Source organism: Phoxinus phoxinus, assembly GCF_949152265.1.
Source record: "Phoxinus phoxinus genome assembly, chromosome: 5".
In the NCBI taxonomy this organism is placed as follows: domain Eukaryota; kingdom Metazoa; phylum Chordata; class Actinopteri; order Cypriniformes; family Leuciscidae; genus Phoxinus; species Phoxinus phoxinus.
This window is the reverse complement of record NC_136880.1, coordinates 731038-745583: the sequence shown is the minus strand read 5'-3', so window position 1 is coordinate 745583 and position 14546 is coordinate 731038. Positions and strand designations below refer to the sequence as shown.

At 45.5% G+C, this 14546-nt stretch overlaps 1 protein-coding gene across 1 annotated transcript in view; it reads right to left on the bottom strand.

The window, feature by feature from the left end:
- The window catches only part of tada1 (transcriptional adaptor 1), a 40361-nt gene extending 26875 nt beyond the window's left edge, over positions 1-13486 (bottom strand). Inside the window, exons 1-2 of the mRNA XM_079611728.1 lie at positions 13081-13486; positions 4826-4917 (exon numbers count right to left, since the gene is read on the bottom strand). Coding sequence (XP_079467854.1) covers positions 4826-4917; positions 13081-13154 — 166 coding nt within the window. The 5' untranslated portion in view covers positions 13155-13486. The remainder of the gene's footprint in view (positions 1-4825; positions 4918-13080) is intronic.
- Positions 13487-14546: the final 1060 nt, after the last annotated feature.

Sequence of the window (14546 nt, the reverse complement as noted above, 5' to 3'; positions counted from 1 at the left end):
CGTGACCTTACTGTGGTGGTGTGTGACGTTACTGTGGTGGTGTGTGACACGCGTGACCTTACTGTGGTGGTGTGTGACGTTACTGTGGTGGTGTGTGATACGCGTGACCTTACTGTGGTGGTGTGTGATACGCGGGACCTTACTGTGGTGGTGTGTGTGACGTTACTGTGGTGGTGTGTGATACGCGGGACCTTACTGTGGTGGTGTGTGTGACGTTACTGTGGTGGTGTGTGATACGCGTGACCTTACTGTGGTGGTGTGTGACGTTACTGTGGTGGTGTGTGATACGCGTGACCTTACTGTGGTGGTGTGTGATACGCGGGACCTTACTGTGGTGGTGTGTGTGACGTTACTGTGGTGGTGTGTGATACGCGTGACCTTACTGTGGTGGTGTGTGACGTTACTGTGGTGGTGTGTGACACGCGTGACCTTACTGTGGTGGTGTGTGACCTTACTGTGGTGGTGTGTGATACGCGTGACCTTACTGTGGTGGTGTGTGACCTTACTGTGGTGGTGTGTGACGTTACTGTGGTGGTGTGTGACACGCGTGACCTTACTGTGGTGGTGTGTGACGTTACTGTGGTGGTGTGTGATACGCGTGACCTTACTGTGGTGGTGTGTGTGACGTTACTGTGGTGGTGTGTGATACGCGTGACCTTACTGTGGTGGTGTGTGACGTTACTGTGGTGGTGTGTGACACGCGTGACCTTACTGTGGTGGTGTGTGATACGCGTGACCTTACTGTGGTGGTGTGTGACGTTACTGTGGTGGTGTGTGATACGCGTGACCTTACTGTGGTGGTGTGTGACGTTACTGTGGTGGTGTGTGATACGCGTGACCTTACTGTGGTGGTGTGTGATACGCGTGACCTTACTGTGGTGGTGTGTGATACGCGTGACCTTACTGTGGTGGTGTGTGACGTTACTGTGGTGGTGTGTGACGTTACTGTGGTGGTGTGTGACGTTACTGTGGTGGTGTGTGACGTTACTGTGGTGGTGTGTGACGTTACTGTGGTGGTGTGTGACGTTACTGTGGTGGTGTGTGACGTTACTGTGGTGGTGTGTGACGTTACTGTGGTGGTGTGTGACGTTACTGTGGTGGTGTGTGACGTTACTGTGGTGGTGTGTGACGTTACTGTGGTGGTGTGTGACGTTACTGTGGTGGTGTGTGACGTTACTGTGGTGGTGTGTGACACGCGTGACCTTACTGTGGTGGTGTGTGACGTTACTGTGGTGGTGTGTGACACGCGTGACCTTACTGTGGTGGTGTGTGACACGCGGGACCTTACTGTGGTGGTGTGTGACACGCGTGACCTTACTGTTGTGGTGTGTGACGTTACTGTGGTGGTGTGTGACGTTACTGTGGTGGTGTGTGACACGCGTGACCTTACTGTGGTGGTGTGTGACGTTACTGTGGTGGTGTGTGACACGCGTGACCTTACTGTGGTGGTGTGTGACACGCGTGACCTTACTGTGGTGGTGTGTGACGTTACTGTGGTGGTGTGTGACACGCGTGACCATACTGTGGTGGTGTGTGACACGCGTGACCTTACTGTGGTGGTGTGTGACACGCGTGACCTTACTGTGGTGGTGTGTGACACGCGTGACCTTACTGTGGTGGTGTGTGACACGCGTGACCTTACTGTGGTGGTGTGTGACACGCGTGACCTTACTGTGGTGGTGTGTGACACGCGTGACCTTACTGTGGTGGTGTGTGACACGCGTGACCTTACTGTGGTGGTGTGTGACACGCGTGACCTTACTGTGGTGGTGTGTGACACGCGTGACCTTACTGTGGTGGTGTGTGACACGCGTGACCTTACTGTGGTGGTGTGTGACACGCGTGACCTTACTGTGGTGGTGTGTGACACGCGGGACCTTACTGTGGTGGTGTGTGACACGCGGGACCTTACTGTGGTGGTGTGTGACGTTACTGTGGTGGTGTGTGACACGCGTGACCTTACTGTGGTGGTGTGTGACACGCGTGACCTTACTGTGGTGGTGTGTGACGTTACTGTGGTGGTGTGTGACACGCGTGACCATACTGTGGTGGTGTGTGACACGCGTGACCTTACTGTGGTGGTGTGTGACACGCGTGACCTTACTGTGGTGGTGTGTGACACGCGTGACCTTACTGTGGTGGTGTGTGACACGCGTGACCTTACTGTGGTGGTGTGTGACACGCGTGACCTTACTGTGGTGGTGTGTGACACGCGTGACCTTACTGTGGTGGTGTGTGACACGCGTGACCTTACTGTGGTGGTGTGTGACACGCGTGACCTTACTGTGGTGGTGTGTGACACGCGTGACCTTACTGTGGTGGTGTGTGACACGCGTGACCTTACTGTGGTGGTGTGTGACACGCGTGACCTTACTGTGGTGGTGTGTGACACGCGTGACCTTACTGTGGTGGTGTGTGACACGCGTGACCTTACTGTGGTGGTGTGTGACACGCGTGACCTTACTGTGGTGGTGTGTGACACGCGTGACCTTACTGTGGTGGTGTGTGACACGCGTGACCTTACTGTGGTGGTGTGTGACACGCGTGACCTTACTGTGGTGGTGTGTGACACGCGTGACCTTACTGTGGTGGTGTGTGACACGCGTGACCTTACTGTGGTGGTGTGTGACACGCGTGACCTTACTGTGGTGGTGTGTGACACGCGTGACCTTACTGTGTCGCGTGACCTTACTGTGGTGGTGTGTGACACGCGTGACCTTACTGTGGTGGTGTGTGACACGCGTGACCTTACTGTGGTGGTGTGTGACACGCGTGACCTTACTGTGGTGGTGTGTGACACGCGTGACCTTACTGTGTCGCGTGACCTTACTGTGGTGGTGTGTGACACGCGTGACCTTACTGTGGTGGTGTGTGACGTTACTGTGGTGGTGTGTGACACGCGTGACCTTACTGTGGTGGTGTGTGACGTTACTGTGGTGGTGTGTGACACGCGTGACCTTACTGTGGTGGTGTGTGACGTTACTGTGGTGGTGTGTGACACGCGTGACCTTACTGTGGTGGTGTGTGACGTTACTGTGGTGGTGTGTGTCACGCGTGACGTTACTGTGGTGGTGTGTGACGTTACTGTGGTGGTGTGTGATACGCGTGACCTTACTGTGGTGGTGTGTGATACGCGTGACCTTACTGTGGTGGTGTGTGACACGCGTGACCTTACTGTGGTGGTGTGTGACACGCGTGACCTTACTGTGGTGGTGTGTGACACGCGTGACCTTACTGTGGTGGTGTGTGACACGCGTGACCTTACTGTGGTGGTGTGTGACGTTACTGTGGTGGTGTGTGACGTTACTGTGGTGGTGTGTGACACGCGTGACCTTACTGTGGTGGTGTGTGACGTTACTGTGGTGGTGTGTGACACGCGTGACCTTACTGTGGTGGTGTGTGACACGCGTGACCTTACTGTGGTGGTGTGTGACGTTACTGTGGTGGTGTGTGACACGCGTGACGTTACTGTGGTGGTGTGTGACGTTACTGTGGTGGTGTGTGATACGCGTGACCTTACTGTGGTGGTGTGTGATACGCGTGACCTTACTGTGGTGGTGTGTGACACGCGTGACCTTACTGTGGTGGTGTGTGACACGCGTGACCTTACTGTGGTGGTGTGTGACACGCGTGACCTTACTGTGGTGGTGTGTGACACGCGTGACCTTACTGTGGTGGTGTGTGACACGCGTGACCTTACTGTGGTGGTGTGTGACGTTACTGTGGTGGTGTGTGACGTTACTGTGGTGGTGTGTGACACGCGTGACCTTACTGTGGTGGTGTGTGACGTTACTATGGTGGTGTGTGACACGCGTGACCTTACTGTGGTGGTGTGTGATACGCGTGACCTTACTGTGGTGGTGTGTGATACGCGTGACCTTACTGTGGTGGTGTGTGACGTTACTGTGGTGGTGTGTGACGTTACTGTGGTGGTGTGTGACACGCGTGACCTTACTGTGGTGGTGTGTGACGTTACTGTGGTGGTGTGTGACAAGCGTGACCTTACTGTGGTGGTGTGTGACGTTACTGTGGTGGTGTGTGACACGCGTGACCTTACTGTGGTGGTGTGTGATACGCGTGACCTTACTGTGGTGGTGTGTGACGTTACTGTGGTGGTGTGTGACAAGCGTGATCTTACTGTGGTGGTGTGTGACGTTACTGTGGTGGTGTGTGACGTTACTGTGGTGGTGTGTGACGTTACTGTGGTGGTGTGTGACGTTACTGTGGTGGTGTGTGACACGCGTGACCTTACTGTGGTGGTGTGTGACACGCGTGACCTTACTGTGGTGGTGTGTGACACGCGTGACCTTACTGTGGTGGTGTGTGACGTTACTGTGGTGGTGTGTGACACGCGTGACCTTACTGTGGTGGTGTGTGACGTTACTGTGGTGGTGTGTGATACGCGTGACCTTACTGTGGTGGTGTGTGACGTTACTGTGGTGGTGTGTGACACGCGTGACCTTACTGTGGTGGTGTGTGACGTTACTGTGGTGGTGTGTGACGTTACTGTGGTGGTGTGTGACACGCGTGACCTTACTGTGGTGGTGTGTGACGTTACTGTGGTGGTGTGTGATACGCGTGACCTTACTGTGGTGGTGTGTGACCTTACTGTGGTGGTGTGTGACGTTACTGTAGTGGTGTGTGACGTTACTGTGGTGGTGTGTGACACGCGTGACCTTACTGTGGTGGTGTGTGACGTTACTGTAGTGGTGTGTGACGTTACTGTGGTGGTGTGTGACACGCGTGACCTTACTGTGGTGGTGTGTGACGTTACTGTGGTGGTGTGTGACGTTACTGTGGTGGTGTGTGACACGCGTGACCTTACCGTGGTCCTGGGCCAGCAGACGCCGGGCCTCCGTGTCAAACTCCTCCTTGCTGATCTTCTGCTTGAACCACAGCTTCAGATTGGCCCAGTAACTGAGAAAGAGAGCAACTCATGAAAACACACACACACACACACACACGGAGGAACATCAGTGTGAACGCACATGATCAACTCATGAGAAAATAATCAGGCTTCTATAAATCATAACTGTGACACACGTCAAAAATATGACTTTTTTAAACTTACCTAGTATGTCAATTTGGAATTTCTCATATTTCGACACTTTAACATTTAAACTATTTATCTCATAATTATTTCTAAGAAAAAAATATGTTGTCTTTTTATCTCATAATTATGACTATATCATATATTTAATACTTTACAAAAAGATTAATTTAACTAAGATTATCTATTAAAAAGGTCATGACATGAGAAACCAAATTTGCCTTGATCTTTTGGTATATAAGAGATCTTTGTACCATTAAAACATCCTGCAAGTTTCATAGCTTAAAGTGTGTATGTCAGGTAAAAATTGTTTTTTAGATATATTAAATAAGGGTTAGATGTCTGAGTGAAAATGTAATTAGCATTAAAATTATTACTGTAACTGCCCTGCAATAAGATTTATAGCCATTTCTGTCAAGATCATATTTTTAAAACAAGGGCTGAGCTGTGACGTCATACAAGGGAGTCGCGCCAACAAAGTTCTATTGAAGTATGGAGAGTTTTGAGTCTGAGGAGATCCAAAAGAAAATCCCCCCTCAAACCTATACGATGGCCCACAGCCATACAATTTTGAGCCTCCCAGGCGGGAGACAGATGAGGAGCCAAACAGAAATGTAAATAATTCCTATCGACGAAACATAAATATCTGGTGTGAAGAGAAGCAGTGGAGAGTTGGTCAGGTGTCTGGTAGTATAGGCATAACTTAGCGGTGGAACGGTACATCATGCGCGCGGGAAGTCATTTTCGACAGGGGGTGCTGGCGGCGGCGGGGAGGGGATACTGACACACAATCAAAGACAGTACAGTTTATTCCCCGTGCTATACAGTTCTGCAGGCAGGGGCGTTTGTTTATAAAACAGGGTGGGTCGCTAGGCAGTTTAGGGGGGTTCGGGGGCGCTCCCCCGATAAATTTTGGATTTCTCGGACCTACATATGTGCATTTTAAGGTGTTTGAAGGCCAAAAAATTGGAATACAATAGAAGCAAATAATGAATACAAATACGTTTATTTGTATTATGTACAAACTTTTGTTTCGTCATGTTTTCATAGCTCAATAGTGTTTCGGTGTGCTCAGATGTGCGCACGCTGCGGTCGCTAGGAAACATGCACAGACGCGCGCGGACATGGATTTCTGTCGCGCAGGAATGTTTATTTTAAAACAACCACAAGTAGATTAAGTGTTCATAAACCGCATAACGGCCAAAAAAAGGCCTAAGTGCCACAAAGTAACAGACTATGCAAAACTGTCTTATCCGAGGGACATTCTTAAACGCTTAACGATCCTTTATATAAATCTGGGCCTGCATGGCGGCAGGAAAAAGACGCAGAGATGTAAGACACCGTGTCTCTACCTTACGATGATTTCGGTACACCAAAGGTACCGGGAAGGGGGCGCGGGCGCGATCGACTGCTTCAGTAGCACCGTAGGCACCGCATCAGCTCTTAGTCTCACTCGGGTTTTAAATCCCATTTTATAACTCATGAGATCTCCAACCGCGTAGTCCTTCTCAGTGAAACGGGCGCTGCAAATGACCGAAGTCTTGGATACCGAAGCAGCACTGAAGTCAGCGCGTTTGGCCCGAACACAGTTGACCCAGGCACGGAACACAGTGGAGTCTGTGACCGGTTTTAACGGTGTTTTTGCACACAGCACAAATGCAGTAATTCACCATCGTGAAAATACGCCTGCGTATACTAACTACCTAACTTAACTAAATAAATGTCCTAATAACTAATTCTCTCGCTCTATCACTCGTACAATTATCAACACAACTCAGCGAGCTGGGGAGACGTCTCCCTGTTATGACGTCAAACTATTCGTTTGGGGGGAGGGGCAGTTTTAAGGGAGGACTGAAAATAACAAACTTTTTCATCTTATATTCTGCCTTTAGGTATCGAAAAACATACAAAACAATACATCAACTTGTCAAACGTGTATTTCCCCTAACTATTTTGTGTTAATCATAATTAAAAACCTGACATACACACTTTAAGACGTCCTCCCCATTATAAACGAATCATTTATTTAATCAAGCTCTAAATACAGCTCGTTCTGGATCCATGGTAAGAAGTGACGTCACGGTGCGAAGTGACGTACCAGCGTTTGCATATGACCGCCTCCAGCACAAGACAACTACGCTTTAAGCGCAAGACAACTACGCTCACTTCGTATCGCCGCGCGCCTCACAAGTGTTCAGTCGACGGACAGCGAGTGGGTCTGTGTACAGGGAAATTACGATGCCGCAGATGTGCTGTTCCTGGCTGTGGACAAACAACATCTTTGAATACGCTGCGAAAGATCCAGTCGTCAGGGGAAAAATGGATGCACTTTATTTTTTGCGGACGTCTCAGTTACGGCAGTGTTAGTTTAAGCGTTTGTTCTGTACATTTGAAGGATGACTGTTTTGAGAACAAATCCCAAAATGATGCTGGCTTTGCCAAAAAACTGTTGCTCAAAGATAAGTCCTTGCCGACTATTCTGGGCTCAACAACGACGACGCAAACTTACTTTTTATCATGGCTAATATAAACACATTTGTATAAGAGAATCTTGAAAATATGTCGCCTTTCTAGTATGCCTACATGTGATAGAAAATTAAAAATGTTGCCTTCATCAATGCTGCATCTTCAAAGATGGCCTGTGCATTTTTGTCCGTGGTACACCATCATTTCATTGGAATTAGTTAAATAATGTTAAACTGTTAGCAAATTAAGCTATAGGATAATTATGCAACAATAATCCGGTTTCAAGTGTCTCGGGTTACAATTTTTTTATTAATTCAAAATAGTTTCACGTTCCATGTGGACACGGGCTGATCCAGTCTTCGTTGTTGTGGTCATGGTTCATTTCCCTCTGATTCCGGCTCAAACATAATAAGGTTTTATCATTGCAAGAGCCATCGCTTCGCATGCATCACCCGCTACTAAACAGTTGTGTCGAATCCGCAAATGTTCTGGCTGGGGGCGTTAATAATTGATGCATAGGCACTGACGTTAGCCAATCACAACAGTGGGCGTTAACACTGAACTCTTAAAGGGGAAACACCCCCAAAACAGACTGTTTGAATCAGAGGATGAGAAACAGGGTGGGAAAAGGTCATAAATCACTACATTTTAAAAGTTGTTTGTAAAAAAAATTATAGTAATACTATAATTGCACCTAAGGGAACATAATAATAAAATAAAAATATAGCTGCAAGCAGCAATCACCGGGGCCAAGCGCAAGCAAGACGACAAGACATGCCAAAGTGGCTGGGAGTGTGAGACCCACTGCAGCAAAGAGCAATTAAAGACATTTGAAGATGAATTTTGGCAAAATGGTTGAAAAATCACATACAATAACTAAAAATATGATTATCACTTTCGACCAATAGGTGGCGCAGTTACGAAACTGATGTGATGTGGTCAGAGTGAAGTGACAATGACACATACAAAGTTTGGTGTCAATATGTCAAGGCATTGCAGATATAAAGCCTGAATAGTCATTTTGGCATCATGCCTCAACTTTGCCACTGCGGTATACGAAAACGGTTTTGTCTATCGACACGAAATCCATAACTTTTACTCGGCACGGTCTGGAGATGACACGATCCAATTTTGGTGAAAATCGGACGTTCGGTCTAGGAGGAGTTTGAAAAAGTAGGTTTTAAAAGAAAATAAAGATGGCGGACAGGAAGTTTGGCTGACTATGGCAAAATTGGTATCTATGTTTTCAGCATAACCCAAGGAATCTATTGAGATCAGTGTCATTACTATAGGCAAATTTATTCAAAAGTTATTAGCATTTTTGGAAATTTCATTATAACTTTTGACCAAAAGGTGGCGCTGTCTCATAAATTTTTGAGTACTTTTAGGGCGTTGTACTGATGACCCATACTGAGTTTCGTAACGATACGTTCATGCGTTCATAAAATACAGCATTTTAGCACATAATTCAAAATGGCCGACAGCCAAAATGGCCGATATGGGAAAATTGGATATCAGTCGACTCAGCACGACGCCCTGAATCTAACGAGACCACTTTTGTGATTTTTGGACAAACCGTTCAGAAGTTATAAGCAAAAATATAAATTCTTCATATCTCCGGACCAGTAGGTGGCGCTGCGCCGAAACGCAGCATGTAGCCTCAGGTCATGCTTGTGATGACATGTACCAAATTTGGTCTGAATCCGATAAAGCGTTGTGGAGATACGGCCTTACGTCTGTTTTTGCAAGCGCTACGTAAAATTTATTTGCGCGGTATTCGAGAACGGTAATTCGAATCAACTTGAATTCCATAACTTTTTGTCGGCATGGTCTGTAGATGATCTGATTCAATTTTCATGGAAATTGGAGCAACGGCCTAGGAGGAGTTCGAAAAAGTAGCTTTTTCGGAAAATTCAAAATGGCGGAAAACTTTTCATGGCGCAAAATGACGTCATTGGGTGCAATCGAATCGTCACGAGGTCAGGAATCAGAGGAAAAAAGAATTTTGTTTCTAGCCCGTGTGGTTCAAAAGTTATTAGAATAAACATGAGTGAAACTTTGGACAGTTGGTGGCGCTAGAGGGAATGACTTAGACACACCAAAATTGGTGTATTTAATGTTGGGACTGTCCTCTATCCGAATGTCAAACCATTACAACTTTCCCGCGATCGGTTCTATGGGCTGCCATAGACTCCCAGAGCGGAAGAAGAAGAAGAATTATTTTTGGTACGGGAACAGATACAATAGGTGCCCGCACCTTCAGTGCTTGGCCCCTAATAATAAGGGAACCTTTTTGCCATTTATAGTGCCACCTATGGTCCGATCTGCATGAAACTCGGCACGCTTGTTCACCATGTCATGACACATATGCTCAGCGATTTTCGTGATGTTCTGAGTTTTTGTTTAGGATTTATAGGCTTTTGACTGTATTTTGCCCCGCCCATTTTCCAAATGACCCTGTTATAGCCAACCAAATGCAAAAATTCTACTTTTTTTCAAAAACTATTGATCGAGAGAGTCCAGAGAAATGTCCTAGACTGGTTTGGCTCCGGTCGGGCGAAAAACCAGGGACTAGTTCGCAAAAGTAGGTTTTGGACAAAATTCGACATAGCAGAAATTTTTTCTGGCCTAAATCGAAATCGGAGATGGCCATTTTGTCCGCCTTGAGCCAAGGATTCCAACGATTTGGGGCACTTGATCCTGGGACAAACGGTCTAAGAGCTATGATCAATTTTGAACTTTTGGTTGCTGTAGCGCCACCTATGGGCCATTCGGGGTCATACTCTGATAGGTTGTCCCCAAATTGAGGCCTACCATCTGGCCAGGTTTCACGTCTCTAGGCCTTACGGTTTGGCCTGCACGATGCGTTTTACGAATCCTTAATTACAATAGGGTTTCAGCATTTCATGCTTGAACCCCTAATAAGATTGAAGGCTTTTTGCCAGTTACAGCGCCACCTATGGTCCGATCTCCATGAAACTCTGCATGCTTCCTCACCATGTTCTGACACATATGCTCATCAATTTTGGTGAAGTTCTGAATTTTCATATGGGATTTATAGGCTTTTTAGTGTATTTTGCCACGCCCCTTTTCTAAATGACCCTGTTACAGCCACCCAAATGCAAAAGTTCAACTTTTTTTTCGATATTTATTGATCTAGAGAGTCCAGAGAAATGTCCTAGACTGGTTTGGTTCCGATCTGGTGAAAAACCTAGGACTAGTTTGCAAAAGTAGGTTTCGGACAAAATTCGACATAGCAGAAAATTTTTCTGGCCTAAATCGAAATTGGAGATAGCCATTTTGTCCGCCTTGAGCCAGGGATCACAGTGGTGTGAGACACTTGAGTCTAGGACAAACGGACTCTAGGAGTTATGGGCGATGTAGTACTTTTGCACTAAATCTGTAGCTGTAGCACAACGTAAAATTTGTTTGCGCGGTATTTGAGAACGGTTTGACGAATCAACACGAATTCCATAACTTTTTGTCGGTACAGTGTGGAGATGATACGATTCGATTTTGGTGAAAATCGGACAAACGGTCTAGGAGGAGTTCGACAAAGTAGGTTTTGACTGAAAATCAAGATGGCGGACAGGAAGTTCGGCCAAATATGGCAAACTTGGTATCTATGTTCTCAGCGTGACCCAGCGAATCTATTGAGACCAGTGGCATTTCAATAGGCAGATGTATTCAAAGGTTATTAGCCTTTTTGGAAATGTTGTTATAACTTTTGACCACAAAGTGGCGCTGTTTCGAAACTTCTCACGCTCCTTCAGGGCATCGTGCTGATGACCCATACCATGTTTCGTAACAATCCATTCATGCGTTCTTAAAATACAGCATTTTAGCACAAAATTCAAAATGGCCGACAGCCAAAATGGCCGACATGGTAAAATTGGATATCAGTCGACTCAGCATGTTGGCCTGAATCTAACGAGACCAATTTGATGATTTTTGGGCAAACTGTTCAGAAGTTATAAGCAAAAATAGCCATTTTTCATATCTCCGGACCAGTAGGTGGCGCTGCGCCGAAACGCAGCATGTAGCCTCAAGTCATGCTTGTGATGACATGTGGCAAATTTGGTCTGAATCCAACAAAGCGTTGCGGAGATACAGCCTTACGTCTGTTTTCGCAAGCGCTACGTAAAATTTGTTTGTGGGTTTTTTCGAAAATTGCTAAGCGAATCAACTTGAATTCCATAACTTTTTGTCGGCATGGTCTGTAGATGATCTGATTCAATTTTCATGGAAATTGGAGCAACGGCCTAGGAGGAGTTCGAAAAAGTAGCTTTTTCGGAAAATTCAAAATGGCGGAAAACTTTTCATGGCGCAAAATGACGTCATTGGGTGCAATCGAATCGTCACGAGGTCAGGAATCAGAGGAAAAAAGAATTTTGTTTCTAGCCCTTGTGGTTCAAAAGTTATTAGAATAAACATGAGTGAAACTTTGGACAGTTGGTGGCGCTAGAGGGAATGACTTAGACACACCAAAATTGGTGTATTTAATGTTGGGACTGTCCTCTATCCGAATGTCAAACCATTACAACTTTCCCGCGATCGGTTCTATGGGCTGCCATAGACTCCCAGAGCGGAAGAAGAAGAAGAATTATTTTTGGTACGGGAACAGATACAATAGGTGCCCGCACCTTCAGTGCTTGGCCCCTAAAAAACATGTCATGACCCCTTTAACTGTCAATTATGACATCTTAAATTCAACTTTGTCAAGTATGACTGTCAAACCTTTGTTTTAAGCTTATAATTATGACTTAGAACATCATGATTTTTTCTTTTTATCTCATAATTTTGACTAGTATAGAAATTCAACTTGTCATAATTGAGTTTAAGTCACAATTTCAATGTATTATAACATTATATTATTATAATAAACTCAATTATGACAAGACTGCACTAACTGTGATTGCAGTGCGTACACAGAATACAATCAAAAGGCATCAATATTTCACGTATTCTTTTATACAGGTGTTCAAATATATTATTATATGATATTTATTTGAACATGTATAAATAGAAGAATACGTGAAATATTGATGTGTTTTGATTGTATTATTCAATCACACTGCACTGCAATCAGTCAGTTTGAAAGATTCAGAACTGATGACAATGTTCTTTAAAAACGCTTTCAACTAGATTACCATATAAGCAGAGAAATTACATTTCCATTTGAGTTATATTAAAACCCAAACAACTTGCAGTCAACGTGAGATTTCCAGACTTTGATTTTAAAATGTCATAAAAGTGCTGAAATCTTCTTCAAAACAAAGTTTGCAGCTCAAATAATGTCAGAAAAGCTCATATTAACCGAATATTCAAACACTGTCATTAAAATAACTGTGAAGCATCTGAAGACACAAAATACAAGTGTTGTTAATAAAACTTAACCGTTACTCGATCAGTGTTTACATCATCGCTGGTTTTGAATGGCACACATGTTAGTATTGTTTAAGCCAGACACTGAAGTTTAGGCGCTCATAAACACTCACTGCCAGACATTATTCACCGCTCATAAACACTCACTGCCAGACATTAAACCGCTCATAAACACTCACTGTTTGACATTATCTCCGATAGCATCGGTTAGATTCTTCTTGGCGATCTCTAGTTCACTCGCATGAGCGGCCATTGTTACACCGGAAGCTGCGATGACGCGCTCTTCTTCTTCTTCTGTTCGTTTCTTGGCGGGTTACAGACCATCTCACTGTTCACACCGCCACCTACTCTATTAGAGTGTGTAAAAGCATGGCTTTATTGATCCCTAGCTTTATTCTCCAGGTTCATGTAAATATTCAACAAATGCCCTATAATAACTTACACCTGATTATTCCCTGTTTCTAGCATCTATATTGCTGTAACAGAGTCGGCGTCAGAATAACCAGGGTGCAGTGGCAGATCTGGAAGGAGGAGCGTGGCTCATGTGTGCCAGCAGAGGGCGCACTGCACCCGACCGACTGCAGGGGTGAGGAGGAGGCTGTCTGAACAGAAGTATATGGTTGATAATTAAAAATGAGTGTATTTGTGCACATATCTATCATTTCGGAAAGCAGAATGTGGGATAAATCTGAGCTGTTGCTGAGCAGACGTATTGACTCTTGTGCTGTAAAACTGCTCTCAGTGGCCTCAGCTGAAGCATCTTCTGCATGTTGTGATCTGGTGAAGTCAGTGTTAAAGAAGCTTCTGTGAGGTGAGCTAATGCTGAAGGTAATTTGCTGTGACATGAAGGTTTTGTGAGAGCAGTGCTGCCAGACACAGGAGTCTGGAGACTGCCGAGGGAAGCCTCGATTGGCGGCGTATGATGGGACGAGTGGGTCCTGTCACTGTCAAGAAAAATGATGAAAACATTATTAGCTTTTTGCTTTTTTAGCTAGATTTGCTGACTCTCAGGATGATTAAACACTTTTAGGAAACAGTGTACATCATTTATTAAAGGGGTGGTTGATTATGATTTCACTTTTCTAACTGTAGTTAGTGTGTAATGTTGTGTTTGATCATAAACAACATCTGCAAAGTTACAACGCTCAAAGTTCAAAGCAAAGGGAGATATTTGCTTTTAAAGAAAAGGACTACAACAAACGGCTGGTAGGAACTACACGACATTCCTCCCGTTAGTGACATCACACCCCTATAATTTACATAAGCCCCGCCCCCTGAACACACAGTCCATGTTGAGAAGAGGGAGAGTTGCTGTAGTCGAGCACATTTGTGAGTCAGCTCAAACTTTAGCATCCATCTTTTCACACGCAATAGAAAGTCACTCTGTGTGCATCTCACAACAGTTCCTATACGAGCAGTTTATAGATTATCATGACAGAATATGCTAATAGAAGATAGTTAACTCCACATCGGCAACATAAATTCATCAACTAACCATTCACAGACGTCCTGTTGCTTCTACATGTTGTCACTTCTTCTGGAGTCTCTCCATCTTTGTCTGACTCCGTTTTAAAGACAGAACAGATTTTTTCATTTCAGGCCCTGTTTACGCGAGAACGCTCGCGGGTGAAAACGTAAAAATATT